The 17,303-nt window shown below is 35.9% G+C and overlaps 1 protein-coding gene across 4 annotated transcripts; it reads left to right on the forward strand.

The window, feature by feature from the left end:
- Positions 1-752: 752 nt before the first annotated feature.
- Positions 753-17,127, forward strand: LOC306865298 (uncharacterized protein). Of its 4 annotated transcripts, none has more exons than XM_079409838.1 (14): positions 777-975; positions 4,004-4,099; positions 5,150-6,015; positions 7,281-7,461; positions 7,550-7,689; positions 8,050-8,297; positions 8,914-9,216; positions 10,249-10,525; positions 10,896-11,073; positions 11,197-11,357; positions 14,191-14,265; positions 14,352-14,498; positions 14,594-14,690; positions 15,801-17,127. In XM_079409838.1, the coding sequence occupies exons 3-14, from the start codon at positions 5,202-5,204 to the stop codon at positions 15,862-15,864; spliced, it is 2,685 nt and encodes an 894-aa protein (XP_079265964.1). In that variant the 5' UTR covers positions 777-975; positions 4,004-4,099; positions 5,150-5,201; the 3' UTR covers positions 15,865-17,127. The 4 variants fall into 4 exon arrangements, with proteins under 4 accessions (XP_079265963.1, XP_079265964.1, XP_079265965.1 ...); XM_079409839.1 differs by having other exon boundaries at positions 14,597-14,690; positions 15,801-17,120; XM_079409837.1 differs by lacking the exon at positions 4,004-4,099 and having other exon boundaries at positions 753-975.
- The last annotated feature ends 176 nt before the right edge of the window (positions 17,128-17,303 follow it).

Consider the following 17,303-nt stretch of genomic DNA (forward strand, 5'->3'; position numbering starts at 1 on the left):
TACACATTTATTAATGGGGTTAGAAAATTTACCATGTACTGTATGCACAGATAATGCACCTCCTCTTCATGTGACGGGTTATAAATGCCACATAGGAATCCTGGAGAGAAGAATTGAATGATTTAATCATGCATTTGTATGATAAGGACAACAACAGTGCTGATAAACTATCATGTCCAGACCGAAAAGAATTTAATTAACGTTACCCAAGAACCCTAACATTAGTCACATTTGACATTTACACATAAATCCTAAAGTATAGCGATTGAAAATGGCTTAAATTAAAAGCATTCTGTTCACAAGTGATATGCACCTTGTTTTTTCTTTGTTTTCTTCTCCTCTTCGCTGACAACGTTTTGCTACACTTTTTATTTTTATTATTATTAACAAGTTGCATGCATATAACAAACTTTATACATGATTATACACTAGAGGGGCTGTACACTAATACAGATTTATATAAAAATATTAAAGCGTTTACAAACTTTTAATTGCCTTTTGTTTAATAGAAAATCAATATAATGCTCCCTTTCCTTCCTAAAAGAAAAAAAAAAACATTTTCCCATAATATTGCATTTATTTCACTCGTTGTTTAGCCTTTAAAACATAGTTTTTAACAAATATATAATAATATAAAGTATATTATATTTTCATATTAAGAGTCTGGGACAATTAAAACCATAGATATAAATAATTACATTTATTTTTTTAAGTGTAACTTAAATGTCAAAATAGTTTGGGGATTGAGAAACAGGCTATGATGCATGCGCTGTTTTAGGAGTAAGTTACACACAAAGCACAGAGGCATCTTTCTGGGAAGCAGGAGTTGTGTCTCCGGGAATGTACTGAATTCGTCCAGATTCGCCGCCCACGCGCGCCTGGAAGAGACTGACCGGATCTGAGCGGTTCCTCTGCGCTGCTAAACTTACTGAAACTTCACAAAACACTTTCAAACGCGTTCAGTCGGGCGTCACGGTAAGCAACGCTTCTCCATTAAACCACACGACATGCGAGGATTATTTTACTGCGGTTCTTCTTCTCCTCCTCATGTCTTCTTTGTAGTTTTCGAGTTAAAGGGATCGAGTCTCTCAGTTTTCAGTAGGTTAAATGCATTGCTTTTTCTCAGAAATGAACAATGTTTTCTGTGAAACAGATCTTGTGCAATTTACAGAGTTTCACTCGGTCGTCACTTTTCTCTTTATGTTTTCCGTTTAGCTCTTTTGCATGTGTTATACAAAGTGAAGTGTGCAAAAAGTTGCTGTATCCATCAGCATGGAGTCCAAGTAAACAATGCTTTAAATACATGTGAAGTCACGATGTTTGCAATGGTATACGAGCGTACTGCATGCTGTGCAGTATACATAGGGTTAAAAACAGTATGCAAATATACACATTCATTTAGTATGCTTAATTGTTGTCACGTCACCTGAGAAACGTGGAGGTTTAATTCAACCACACTGTAAAAAAAAATCCAGACTAATTCTGTAAAAAACTAATTTAGTAAAAAATACAACAAAACTGTAAAATTTACAGTACAAAACTGTAATATACAAACAGGGAAAATTCAATGTAAACCACTGCATTCAACAACACACACTGCTATTAAAATCTGTTTTGTACCTTTAACATATTCACAACCATCATAATAATGCAGGTGGTAAAAGAGAAAGCTGCATGAAGAATCAAAGCTCCTTCGCCACAAGCAGAAATATATAGAAGGTGCACAGAGTCATGCAAACACAGAACACCATCATGGTAACACACATGATACTTAAATAATGCAATAAGCTTTCATTAAACAACAGAAGATGTAACATAAAGTCCAAATGTACAATAACAAAAACTATTAAAAAACATGATTATTTAAACAAAATACTTTCAAATGTGGAGTGTCACGCAGGGATTCTGGGAATATCAGTCTACCGTTTTTGACTGTAAATTATACATTGTTATTTTTACTTCTAAAAACTGTACAATTAACAGCATTTTACTGCAAAATTACATAATGTCTGGCTGGATCTTTGACAGTTTTTCACTGTATATAGTACAGGAACTCACTGTTAACATATAATAGCTTTTTTACAAAATTTTACAGTGCAGTCTGGTTATCATGTCGAAAATAATAGTAGTTGTTCATTATCAAAAAGTTATCAAACTATGTAAAAATCTCAACAAATGACTTGAAAAAACTGATTACTAAATGCGTTTATTATGTCAATTCACAAATGTGTTGTGATTTTGCCTATAGTTGGAAATTGTATGCTTTGCACAGAATACATAACTGCAAAAGTATTAAAAGTAGCATGCTTTTCTAAACATGCATAAGCTGTGTCTCATTTAGAAGGCTGCGTCCTCCGGAGGTCGAATCCTCAGGAGGTTGCATCCTCTGTAGAATGTGTAACGTATACAAAGTGTCCTCAACCTAGAATTAAACGACATGGCCTTCGTAGGGCGTAAAAGGAAACAGGAAGTATCACGTTGATTTGCTAACACATGTATCATCGTTGCGCAAATCAACATCAAATCAGCATCGTTGCACTCTCACACTGCTTAAATGAAGGGAAATTATTTCTAAATTTGAACGTAATTTGAAAAAAAAAGCTTTTGTTTTCATTTTGCTCAACGTTTGAGGAGCTGCAGCCGTACGTACAACAGACATCTGTTAGAGAAAAAAAGAATATTTTTTTCTGGAGGCAATTTAAGTTGTTGAAAACACCACACCTGCGCTTGTGTTACATCTGCCGGCGCCGGTTGTTTGTGGCGACGCAAAGAATTGTGGGTTATCTGTAGCAGCGAAGGATACGCCTGATGCATCCTCCGAATTCCTGTGAAAGAAGGTCACATTCGGAGTGTCCTACTTGCTTTTTTTGAAATGAGACAGTCTCGATGACATATGCACCCTTCGAATGAGACCCCCGGAGGACGCAGCCTTCTAAACGAGACACAGCTATAGTGTCTGTCTCTCAAAATCCAGCAGATGTTTAAGATCTAGTTCTTCATTGCCGTAGCAACAAGAAGAGTCCAGTCTATGATTTGCCAATTTAGGCTATAGAGTGCGACAGTCAGGTTCTGGAAATAAAAATCCCATTCAGTAACTTTTAAAGACAGATCTATTGTAAACTGGCAGATTGTCAATCGCTTGGATATGCTGTCATTAAAGCCATCAGCCAGTTTTATTATATAATCATGTTTAATATATTGCATGTTTTTCCTGTTACATCTGAATTCTTTTCACACAAACACCCACATGCAGATTTAATTGATTTCTTTCATAAGTTGCAGTGACTGCAAAATATAAGACACTAATGTTTCAGGAGTTTAGTACACAGAATAGGACACATGCTTATTCGATGACTGTTTTATTTCTTATTTGGGTTTATGCATATGCTTTATTTTTCCAAGGAATTGTTAGATTCCAGTGTTTCCTGTCATAGCTATGCAAAGATTTGTTTTCAAAAACAGTATCTATTTCTTGTCAAATCTTGTCAGAATGATCTCAAAGTAAGTCTGGTTTTGTGGTGGCTGTGCTTTAAAATGAAATGATTATGATCTTAATTCAAGTGATGAAGGATTTTGAAAGTCAGAGATGCCCCTTTTACACCAAATCACGATCCCTTCACCGATTACCAGTTCACCAGCTTATTGTGGACTATTTCAGAACAGTTTAATTTGGTTATTCTATAGCCTTTCCACTTTTATTTTGCCTCTGTCCCAACTTTTTTGTAGTGTGTTGCAGCCATCAAAATCAAAATTTGTTTAAGTTGGTCAGTGAAAAGTCTTTTCTTTGTACTTTTGTCAACTAACAAATCAAAATGTCCCCACTTTTCTTGAATTGGGGTTGTAGTGTTGAGCACTGCCTGCCTGGTTTAAATGTTTGAAAATGATTAACAGTTGAAAACATTACAAATTTAGAAAAGTTATCAAAGTTAACTTACTTAATGTAATTGAAATAGTGACACTTATTACATTTTAAATTGTAATCTGTAACCTATTACATTTCCAGAGTAACCTTAAAAGTTCTGAGCACATGACCGAAGCTGGATTTGCTGATTAATGGAGTCTGTGGAGAGCTGATGAAGCCTCATATGACTATTGTTGCGTAAGTGCTTGTGTTTTTTTTTTTGTTTTTTTTTTTACATTTCTGTCTGGCTTTAATTTGTTAGTGTTTTAGTAATTTCATTACTTAAACATATTTTATTTTATTTTATTTAGTTGCCAAAGCAACATTTCTGATTTTCTTTATTTATTTAAAAAAAATAATGTTAATTTTATTGGCAGCACAGTTCTAACCCGCACCTCCTTCACAGCTGTTAAGAATATGTTTCCCAGAATTTTTTTAATCCCAAAAAATTTTATGTAAAAATATTCATCTGCTTCTTTTTGTGAGGTAGTGTTGATTTACAGACTCACAGATTTAAGTACGCCATCCTAAACCAGTGTTATTTGGGGGATTAAAATACATATATATATATATACACACGCAGCCTATTTTATTTCGTTCAGTTGTTTTTTTAAGTTTATGGGGGCCATAGTTAATACTTTAAAGGGATAGTTTTACCTGTTGGTAAACCGAAACCATTCACTTAGTATTTTTTCCACCCTGTATGAAACTAAATGGCTACCGTCAACTGTTTGGTTACCAACATTTTCATCAGAAGAAACAAAAACTTACATGTTTATAACAACTTGAGGATGAGTAAATGATGACAATTTTCTTTTTTGGTTGAATGGTTTCTTTAAGTTGACTAAATAACCACACTTCCTTCACAGTTACAAAGAATGTGCTACTCTTAATAGTTCACTACCCAAATACTTATTTATAAACTAGTGTCTTTCCTGACACAGTGCTATCATATGACTTGTAACACAGTTGCATGGACTGTTTTCCTGGTGCTTGCCCTGGTTTTGAGAGGCATGCTCTTTGTTTTGATCCCTAGGGTTGTGTCAAATGAATGCAGAGAGTGAAATATCTTGGAATTGTTTTGACGTGTTGGGTGTTTTGATGCCTTCCAGTTCATAGCTAGTCCTTGAGATTGCCAATATCTCAACTGTTGGAGAAGCAGTGTCAAGATTTTGTGGAAACGAAACTTAATATCTTTTGAAAGTGATTGCATTCATCTGGAATGAACCTTCTGTTTTCCTTCCACAGGTCCTTTTCCCATCAGACCTTGTTTATTATGGTATGCTGAGAGTTTTTAGCCATGCGTGTGGAGCTGAGTTTGGTGTGTGTGGCGTTAATGTGCATTTTCAAACAGACGAGCTCATGTTTAATAATCAGCGAGGTCAACTGCGACAATCCCAAACTGGACACTCGGGAATTTGTGGAGCTGTTCTATGAAGGTACGAATCCTACTTCTCTGGATGGATACACGCTTGTGTTCTACAACGGCAAAGGAGACTCGGCGTACCGGGTCATCGATCTGAGTAGACACCAAACGGATCAGCGAGGTTTTTTCGTAGTTGGCTCTTCTGACCTGACTCCTCGTCCTGACATCGTTCTACCACCCAACTCCGTTCAAAACGGGCCTGACGCCATCGCGCTCTACGGCCCCAACTGGGTGCCGGTTGCTGAAGGGGGACTGGTTTCAGGAGTAGGGTTGCTGGACGCCGTTGTATACACTTCAGGTAAATCCAGAGACGGTGCTGACGGCCTTGCGTCCGTTCTGACACCTGGCTCGGTCCCGTACGTGGAGGATGAGGCGGCTCTAGAGGGGGACGAGTCCATTCAGCGCTGCTGGCAGTCAGAAAACCTGTGGTCGTTCTACACCGGCCCGCCGACCCCTGCGTGGGTCAATCACTGCCCGCCGCCGACCCCTGCAGAAGTCTGGATCAATGAAGTCGACCTCGGTGGGTCGGACCAGTCGGGCCAAGTGGAACTCAGTGTTGGCATGGCAACCGGAACGTTTTCTTTGGTGGTTTATGATGTTACTACGGATCTGATTAGCACGAGTCTGGAGTTCATCACAAAAGAGCCTGGAATATTCGCTGTACCTGTGAATACTGCGAGTTTGTCAGGTAGTGTTGATTGTATATTGCAGATAAAGTTATTTAAGGACACTATTAATAGTTTTTACTATAAGTTATGTACTAGTGTAGTGTTTATACTTGTTTAGTATAGTTTTTGTTATATTTATGATTTTCATTTTAAATTTAGTTTAAATTTTAAGTCATTTTGCTATGTGCTTTCATCATTTTTATTATAATTTTTTTAATATTTTTATATATCTCACTGTTCTAAACCATTTAGTGTTTTTTTGTCTTTTTTTTCTCAGATTTTGTTGAGTAAAATCTCAGTAATGTCCAGGTCACATCACTTCCAAATCAAAAGAAAAAAAAAATTGCATAATTGTATTTGCATTCATTGCCGTGGGAACATATTTTATCTGGGGGGTGCTGGGGGGCGCGGCTTGATGTTGCAGGGCGGGGCCATGGGGATTTTTGATAGAATCCTAATATGACTAATATTCTCCCCTAAATTCATGTTACTGTAATGAGATGAAAGAAAAGCAGTAATGAATAAATAAAAATAATCCTGCCCTTTTTTTATTAAACTTAAATTCAATACAGCACATCTTATTTTGTATACTAAGTAAACAATATGCATTATTAATATTTAATTTCTACACGCACACACATATATAGATATACAGTGCCCTTCAAAAGTATTGGAACAGTAAAGACAAAATTACTCTGTTGGCTGTGTATTTCAAAGTCTTTCAAAGGATGAGACCAAGAGTCTGGTGATGTCTATGGGTCACAGACTCACTGCTGTGATTGTGTGCAAGGAATCTGCAACTAAATAATAGCTTTTAATCTTTTATATCTGCCTTATGTTCAACTGTCCCAATACTTATGCTCACATCAATGAGTGGGATGAACTCTAAAAGTGCTGTTCTTTTTATTTGGTAAAACATGTATGTGTTGAAACGGCTAATAATAAAATGTGACATTCTGTAGTTTTGTCTCATATTCATCTTTTAATCATATTTGCAAATATCTTGACTCCACAGCCAACAGAACAATTTTGTCTTTAATGTTCCAATATTTATGGAGGGGACTGTATATTATTAATATTTCATTATTGTATGCTAAAGAGTATTTAGATTTATATGTCACGAAAGTAATGCTGTAATCCAAAATGTCATAGTGGTCTTAAATTAAATGTATATTTTTGCAAAATATCATTTACTTTTTATCTTTTGATGTAGTGATGAAATATGAATATTACAAAAACTTTCGTCAACTAAAATGATTTTGCAATATAATATTTTATCTTTTAGGGTCACAAAGTGCAGCATTGGCGTTGTATAAAGGTCCGGTATCAGACTTCCCTAAGGACGGCCCCCTCAGCCACGAACAGCCAATCGATGCCTTTGTTTACAGTGACTCTGCACACATGCCCAGTGACAACCTCACAGAGACACTCATACCAGGGAGAAAACCTTTCATACTCACAGAGAGGTGATCAGCACGTGCCATACAATGCAGAATGATTTATTGTGGCATCTGTGTATTATAGTATGTGCTCATCCATGTTTGTATGCTGCAGTTTTCTCACAGCAGGTCTTCGTGTCAGTCGCTGTGGTGTTGCCGAATGGACGAGAGATCCGGGACTGTTTGTAACAAGGCCCCGGAGTCCCGGAAAACCCAACGACTGCGTTTGGTTTCAGTCCTGCCCGCTTAACATGAGTACGTCTTGATTTTCAGTTCAGTTCAACTTATTTTCTCCTCCATGTTAAAGGGATCGTTCACCCCAAATTAAAATTCTGTCATAATTTACTCATTCTCATGTTATTCCAAACTTGTAAGAGTTTCTTTCAGCTTTTGAACACAAAAGAAGGTATTTTAAAGGATGATTGTAACCAAACAGTTGATGGTACCCATTGACTTCCATAGTATTTTTCCCATGGCTACCATCAACAGTTTGGTTACGCACATTCTTCAAACAGGTTTAGAACAATTTGAGAGTGAGTAAACGATGACAGAATTTAGATTTTTGGGTGAACTGTCCCTATCATGTTTTTAATTTCGCCTGGCTTGTCGTTTCAGCCTCTTTCACAGTGTCAGGACGGACCCAGCCTCCGATTCATAGCGATGTTGATTTCCTGCTAAATGAGATCAACACTGACTCACCAGGAGGAGCCGAGGATGAGGAGTTTATAGAGTTGTGGCATCCGTCTGGCTTCCGGATGTCGCTGGATTTCATCTGGCTGGTGATGATCAATGGACAGACTGGAAGGGTGTACTATGAGCTGGAGCTGAATGGATATTACACGGATGATGACGGATACTTCCTGGTAAGCTGATGCATTCTTGGACACTTGTGGCACAAATCAGTCAAACGATCGAATTCCAGTTAGAAGTATGTGTCAGCTGTAAAAGTAAAGGCAGTTTATGTACACTAGCATTTAAAAGTTTGGGGTTGGTAGGATTTTTCAATGTTTTTGAAAGAAGCCTTTTATGCTCACCAAGGTTGTATTTATTTTACTAAAAATACAGTAAAAACAGTAATATTATGAAAAATTATTACAATTTCAAAGATCTGTTTTCTATTTGAATATATTATAAAATGTAATTTATTCCTGTGATCAAAGCTGAATTTTCAACATCCTTCAGAAATCATTCTAATATGCTGATTTGCTGGCAAGAAGCATTTATTATCAATGTTGAAAACAGTTTAATATATAACATATATTTGTTTAATGATTCTTTGATAAATAGAAAGGAAAAAAAGCATCTATTTGAATAAGAAATCTTTTGTAACATTATAAATGTCTTTACTGTCACTTTTTGAGTTTAATGCATCTTTGCTGAATCAAAGTATTCATTTCTTCAATGAGACCAAATTTTTGAACGGTTGAAGCAACAAACATAACGTTTCAGCTGTTAATCTTTCTGAATCTGTTCTTCCAGATTGGCAGTTCGAAGGTCGGCCCTGACATTAGAATCCCATCGAACACTATTCAGAACGGGCCGGACGCTATAGTATTATATCGCAGAAAGTCTCCGCCCTCTAAAGAGGGTCAGAATATTCCCAAAAGCGGTTTGCTGGATGCGGTGGTTTACCGCACTCGTGGGTCTGATAAAAAGGTTTCGGAGCTAACGGAGGCGCTGACACCAGGACAGCTCTCTCTGCTGGAGGACATCAGTGCCCTACCGGCTGACGAGACCCTGAGTCGATGTGGACCCGAGAGACTCAACCTCAATGCTTTCAGGGTGAGATCTAGTGTTTCTGTTCATTTGAGGTTCATGCAGAATTCTCAATCATTTGTACATCTGCTTTGAGTAGACTTCAGGCAAAATTTTTACTTTAAAATGCGGAATTCTAAATTCCATCCATGATGGCCGATTTTATTTTTTAATTTAAGTTTAGTTTAGTTTAGTTTAGTTTAGTTTAGTTTAGTTTAGTTTAGTTTAGTTTAGTTCAGTTCAGTATAGTTCAGTTTAGTAGAATTCATGAATTCATAATTCCTCTGTGGTGTGTTGCAGTTTTTTATTTATTTTTTGCATGTGAGTAATTTTTTATATATATACATATACATATATTATTTTATTTAATAGGGGTTAAGAATTCATAATTCCTCTGAGATCTGTTGAATTTTATATTTTAAAATGCCTACTGTTTAATACAAAATAATGTATATTATTTTTTAATTATACACAGTATAAATGTTCCTAGCATTATTGCTGCGATTTTGTTTGAATTTTTTTTTTTTTTTTTTACATTTTATTAACATTTAAAACGAACTTTTAAAGAAAGAAGAATAAAAAATACAGTTTTTTTACAGAGGGATTGTTGCAAAACAAACATACTGTCAAAGTCAACAGCAAAACAATTACCAGGAAAAATTGGTAATAGGGAAAAAGAAAAAAACATTTGGCAGTCAAATTTTATAATAAAGAAAAACTGTATTCTAGACTAAAAAAATTCAAATTTTTGGCAGTGTAGTTATATAATAATCAAGTTGAGCATGTTAAAAATCACAGGTGAGAGAAGTTGAGCAAATTTCATTGTGTACTATCCTCCACCCACTGGGTGCTGGTTTCAAACCTCACATTTTGGCAAAGGTAATGGGTCGTCTATATCATTTACTTACTATGCAGATTATACATAATTCAAAAATGGTACATAGTATGACATTCCAAACAGGAAACTTTTAAGTAGCCCGTCAGAGTTTATTTTCCAGCCCTACTTTTTTAGGATTGTCCATCAAGTGTGTGTCATAGTAACCCTCTATGTGCCCACAGGTCACTTCTCCCACACCAAGGAAGCAGAATAACTGTCCTCCCAAGCCCACCATACCTCCGCCTCCTGAGGGTCTCATCATAAATGAATGGGGCAAGACCTTGGTGGTAAACCAGTCACAGGAGAGTTTATTTGTGGAGCTGAGTGGCCCACCGTCAACTCCACTGAATGGACTTGTTTTGGTGTTTTTTGGGGAAGACACTACAGAATGGAGCGTCCCGCTCACTGGCAGCACAGGAAGTGACGGGCTCTATCTGCTCGCCAATGATTCTCACGCAGGTGCGTGCGTTTGATCTGGAAATGTCTTCTTTGTGAGACACAGCTTGATTTGCTTGAATAGAAATAGACTGATGTGTCTTGATATACAGCCAAAGATCATCATTGGTCACTAAAATGTATTTTTCCCATTGTTTTTCTTCAATGACATTCTGAAAATTCGTCAGTAAAGATCAACCAGCTCTGAGATAAATCGTCAACCTCAAATAAAATATAATAATTATTTATATAACATTTTTCTATAGAGAAAATGAATTGGATTATGACTTCAGACAGTTGTTCTCTAAGGCAATCAGTGATTTCAATTGAATAGCAGATCAATTCTAAAAAATAAAATTGATTTGTTTGTTCATTCATCTTTGTGTTTGTGCAGATCAGGGTTTGCCAGCGCTGGATCATTTGGGTGCAGTGCTGTTGTGTTTTGAGCCATCAGGATCAGGGTTGTGTGGGAGCAACTCACGTCATTTGGACTGTCTAGTTTTTTCCAATGACCCAAAGTTACAGAGAATTCTCCAGCACAACATGACACACTTCGTATACACACTCTTTAGGTTTGTTGGGGAGCTTTTTGAATGTGAATCCAGTGTGTTTTTGCTGGCATCAGCACTTTTGTGCACTGTACTCACAAAAGTTTTCATGCACATAACTACTTGTCTGTGTTTTTGTGTGATTAGTGCGGCTTCTTTATCTCGATGTGCATCAGATGGGCCTGTTCTCTGGATCGCATCCCAGCCGACTCCACGCCTGCCAAACCGCTGCCCGAGTCCCGCCTTCTCCAGCTCCGCGGATCTGTGCCTGCAGCCGAACGATAACAACTGGCAGAGTGGATCAGGAAGTAAGTGATCTTTAAAGGAATAGTTGATTAACATTGGCATCATCTCACCCTCATGTCATTCCAAGAGCGGTTTGCTGCAGTTTTTTTCCCTGTAGCAAAACATTATTTTGGAAAATCTTTGCACAGTGGAAAATAACAGTCCTGCATGTTGGAAAAAACATTCTGCTGGGTTGCAAAAAAGGCCCATATATTACCTCATTTGAGTTCAAAAATATCAACTTTCCATCATGTACCGTTTCTTTCACAAAATAAGAAATAAGATTTAAAAAATGTGTTTATATAAATATATACAGGTGCATCTCAAAAAGTTAGAATATCGTGGAAAAAAAAATTTTTTGTAACTTATTTCAAAAAGTGAAATTTTCGTATGCAGTGGGGGAAAAAAATTATTTGATCCCCTGCTGATTTTGTATGTTTGCCCACTGACAAAGAAACGATCAGTCTATAATTTTAATATTATATCTGGAAACTTCTTCTTGAGCCACTCCTTTGTAGCCTTGGCTGTGTGTTTTGGGTCATTGTCATGCTGGAATACCCATCCAAGACCCATTTTCAATGACCTGTCTGGCTTCAATGGCCTGGCCCTGACGGTACATGGCCCCATCCATCGTCTCTTTGATGCGGTGCAGTTGTCCTGTCCCCTTAGCAGAAAAACACCCTCCAAGCATAATGTTTCCACCTCCATGTTTGATGGTGGGGATGGTGTTCTTGGGGTCATAGGCAGCATTCCTCCTCCTCCCAACACGGCGAGTTGAGTTGATGCCAAAGAGCTGGATTTTGGTCTCATCTGACCACAACACTTTCACCCAGTTCTCCTCTGAATCATTGGCAAACTTCAGACAGGCCTGTACATGTGCTTTCTTGAGCAAGGGGAGCTTGCGGGCGCTGCAGGATTTCAGTCCTTCACGGCGTAGTGTGTTACCAATTGTTTTCTTGGTGACTATGGTCCCAGCTGCCTTGAGATTATTGACAAGATCCTCCTGTGTGGTTCTGGGCTGATCATTGAAACTCCATGAGGTGAGATCTTGCATGGAGCCCCAGTCCGAGGGAGATTGACAGTTATTTTGTGTTTCTTCCATTTGGGAATAATCACACCAACTGTTGTGTAGGTCTACAATCTTGTCCCTGACATCCTTGGACAGCTCTTTGGTCTTGGACATGGTGGAGAGCTTGAAATCTGATTGATTGATTGCTTCTGGGGACAGGTGTCTTTTATACAGGTAACAAGCTGAGATTAGGAGCAGTCCCTTTAGTCACAGATCAGTCTAGAACAGGGGGTCTTCAACCTTGCTCCTGGAGAGCTACTGTCCTACAGATTTCAGCTCCAACCCCAATCAAACACCTGAACCAGCTAATCAGGTCTTCAAGGCTACTTGTTAATTTCAGACAGGTGTGTTGGAGCAGGGTTGGAGCTGAAATCTGCAGGACGGTAGCTCTCCAGGAGCAGGGTTGGAGATTCCTGGTCTAGAAAATCTACATCTGTCCCTGCTCATCTGTTAAAAAACATCAAATACAAAAAATATTAAATTTCCACTAAGAAGCCAGAATGCATTTCATACATTTTTAAAACATGACAGTGTTGAACACAAATAATCACGTGTAATGTTTGTGGGTAAGATTAGTAGATTTTTCTCATGCTGGCTAGTAGCATCTAGTTTGTATTCGGTTTTTGCCGAACAGTTCATCGAGAGCATTTGAAGAATTATGTTTATAGAAAACCTACATGCACAAACATGAGGAACACACCCAAAGAATGAAACCTGCTGGAATGACATGATTATGATAGAGGTTAGATGTTTGTTTTTGGATGACTTCTATTCTATTGTATTGGCCTTCAGGTTGTCAGGCTTTTTACTGGGTGTGAAATGAAAGGGTTCCCACGGTCTTGAAAAACTGAGAGACATTTCTATGCTGTCATCAAAATTAATAAAATCTTATAAGGTCATGAAATAGTCATGTATGAATGACAGTAGTCGATGTACACTTCACTTTAAAGGTTTTGGGTCAGTTAGAATTTTTTTTTTTAATAATTTTTTTTTTTTTTTTTTTTTTTCAAGGATGCATCAAATTGATCAAAAGTGACAGTTACTTATGACAATTATAATGTTACAAAAGATTTCTATTTTTAAAAAAATGCTGTTCTTTTGAACTTTCTGCTCATCAAATAATCCTAAAATATGTATCACGGTTTCCACAAACATATGAAGCAGCACAACAGTTTTCAACAATTATCAAAGAAATAAATTACATTTTAAAATATATTAAAATAGACAACAGTTATTTGAAATTATAATATTATTTCACAATATTACTTTTTTACTGCAGTTTTGATAAAAAATGCTGCCTTGGTGAGTGTAAAAGTTAAAAAAAATAAAATAAAATTGAATTTTTTACTGTTTTTTTGCAGCCTTGAGCAAAACCTTTTCAGTAACACTGTATGTATTTTTCTGCTATGGTCCATTTTTATTATTTCACTGTCTATAAGTGTAAAAAAAATTGTCAAATCGTCATCACAAAATACTGTAAAAGATATGGAAAATAACTGGTCATACAGTGTGAAAACCCTGATGTTTTGAGTTAACGTGTATCTTTTTATTCCAGAAAGAAACATTTGATCCCTCATGATATGAACTCATGATATAAAGTTATTCTTTTTCTCATTTTCTCATCCCTGTCTTTTGCACATAAGCTCACATTTATGAATTCGCATAACCTGCTTTAAAACGATCACATATTCAGCCCTTATCTCTTTTTATTGGACGCTTGGTGTAAGATGCATCCAAAATGTACTTTTCTAAATAAAATCAACAGTAAAAGTAATTCTCTGTCTCAGATTGTGCCCAGGAGGAGTTTGCTGTTTTATTAGAGCGGCTGTGTAACTGTGGGATCTCAAGCTTACATGTTAAAGGTAAGACACGTGAAAACACACATTAATGGTGTTAACATGAAATGATTTGGTCATGACCGTTATTTCTTGTCTTTCCCCCGTGTGAGGTGTGAATGTGTCCTGTGAGGCGGGTCGGTTGTACGCTCAGGGGTCCGTTCTTGCTGTTTCTGACCAACAGAGGGAGCGAATCAATGAGATACTGAGTGACAACAAGCTCTCATGTTCAGCTGAACAGGAGAGACAGGTTCATGGAGGTACAAGACACACATGCTATTATTATGTTAAGCTCTTATGGATATTGAGGGTATGTTTTGGTCTGAAGGAAGTAACCGTGTGTTTGTATGTGCAGCAGGGTCGTCGGTCGCTCTGCAGGTCGGGCTTGTGCTCGCGGCGCTCCTGCTGTGCGCACTGGGTGCTGCTCTGTTTGTCTTCTTGTACAAAAAAAGGTGAAGACAGATCAGTTTGTGTTTGTGTGTTTTGCATGAAAGTTTAAAATTTATTTAAAAAAAAAAGTACATTATGTGCCAATTAAAACTTTTATTTGATTTAATAAATTGAACCAGTGTACTATTTAAAAGTAGTTGTAGTTTTTACATTTTATTTAAAATATCAAATTAGTATCAAAGGTTTAAAATAGTTAAAAATCTTTTTCTATTTCATGTTTTAGATATTAAGTAATTAATTTTATTTATGCAAATTAATAAATTTAATTAATAACAAAATATTTTTTAAATATTAAATAATATTTATGCAAATAGTTCAATTGATTTGATGTCAATATATTGTAAATGTCATTCAGTTTATTTGAAAAATAATTTTTATGCCAAATAATAAATTAAATTAAAGTCAGCATACAGTTTATTTATGCCATTAAATTTCAGTATACAGTTTAAAAGTAATTCAACCTATTTTATTTTTTAAATATTAATTATTTTTTATTTCTGCCAATTAATAAATTGAATTAAGATCAAAATAGTTTAAAAAAATTTCAACTTTTTCTGTTTTAGTTTCTAAATATAATGTGATTTTATTTATGCTAATTAATACATTCAATAATAACCAGTATACAGTTTACAGTTTTATTTTAATATATTGAATACATTATTCATGCCAATTAATTGCATATTAATATTATTATACAGTAGAAAACTATTTAAAAAAAATTAAATATAAAAATATCTTGATAACACACAAAATGCTGAAAAATTCCACATTTGAGAACTTTTTACACTTTTAAGACATAGTATAGCCATAGTCTTTTTGATGATAAATGCAGTAAAACCACAGCATTGTTTTAAGTACGTTGCAGTACCATGGTAAATACTATGGTACCATGAATATGATCATTCTGTACAATGGTGTATCTCAAAGTACCATCTCATATGGTGTGCTATTTCCCTTAATTCTAAGAATAATTTATAAGGCATTTAAAGTCTTTGTTGTGGGATCGGCCCATTTGTAGGATGAAAGTGTCCTTGTGCATTTTTAGCATTTGAAAAACATAAATTATGTTAAAACATTCATTGCAACTCATTATGTGCATGCTCTTTTGGCAGGCGTCCTGCTGACTACCTCTCCATGCAGCTGAGTGAACAGGCCGAGACGCCGCTCGATCTCTAGTGTGCTTGCATGAGTGTGTGTGTGAGTTTGGATGAATTTATGCAGGATCATGAGTGCTTGTTAGTTGTTGTTTTTTATGAAGATGATTGTGTTTTTACTAGATGAATGCAGGCCCACAGTTTTATCAGAAATACTTTGATTATGCAATGTTGATATTCTGAAAATGTTATTAAGACATCAGGATGTTTGATTTCTGTTTTATCAAATGTTCCAAAAATCATTCTTTTATTGTATTTGTGTTTCATATTGTGACTTTAAATTGAATTGGCATTAGTTAGCAGTAAAAAAAACACAATAATAGTTATCACTAAGTAGAAATCAGCAAACAGAACAAAAAAAAAAATCCTTCAAAATTATAATTTTCAAAATCAAACAAGGTCATTCCACCATAAAGTTCATGTTAGCTATTTTAAATCTTAGCATATTGATACATGCTTTATCAGTATTTGACATGTGCATCTGCTAAAGTCTGCTGGCCGTTTGTGACTGCCGTATTTGCCGTACAGAATCTTTCCTCCTTCGTTAGTCTTTCTTCAGGTGTTGTTTGTTTTGTGTTTCCAGATTTTCTTTTATGCATCTGCACAGTATTATGAGTTGTTCTCAGGGTCGTCAGAGCAGTGTTTGTGTGCAGTAAAGAGCTTCTGACCACAGACACATTTCTGTGTGTAGAACTAGAGTGCCATTAGAGCAAAAAACATTACTTAAAGGGATAGTTCACCCAAAAATGAAAATTCTGTCATCATTTACTCACCCTCGAGTAGTTCCAAACCTGTATCCCTTTAAAGTTCACTGTCCACTCAATTCATTTCCATTCTCAGTTGTTAGTTGATCTTAATGGCTTAATGAGATATTAGAGTGTTCTGTCACTTAACTGTTGTTGTAGGACTGGCAGCGCTCTTGACACTGAACCAGACAGTCAGCTCGGCTCTAAGACGTAGAGCAGAAGCATACACAGGAAATAAAGGTGTCAAGAAGAAAAGGTATAAAGCTGATTACTATTTTTGTCAGAGTTGAAGTGTAGAATTGAAATGTGTTCCATTATGTCCATTTTTTTTTCTTTTCTTTTTTTATTGCAGTTTTGCAAAACTAAAATACAATTTGCAAATGTTGCATTCTCACTGGTTCCTTATAGGATTTTTAATGTAATTGATTATTGATTTAGTCTTTCATCTTTGATTTTGATGATCAGTCTTGTGTACATTTGGAAGAGGAAATTTTCTAAAATAATACAATCACAATAAATGTTTCTATTTGTTAATATTGAATATATGTGTGTTTATTTAATTTTATATAATTTATTTATAATATATGCATTCAAACATTTGGGGTTGAAATGGTTTTTTAATGTTTGTGAAAGTCTCTTTTGCTCGCCAAGGATGCATTTATTATACAAAAATACAGTAAAAACAGCAATCATAGTAAATTTTATTACAATTGAA

The sequence above is a fragment of the Barbus barbus genome (assembly GCF_936440315.1).
Source record: "Barbus barbus genome assembly, chromosome: 46".
Classification (NCBI taxonomy): domain Eukaryota; kingdom Metazoa; phylum Chordata; class Actinopteri; order Cypriniformes; family Cyprinidae; genus Barbus; species Barbus barbus.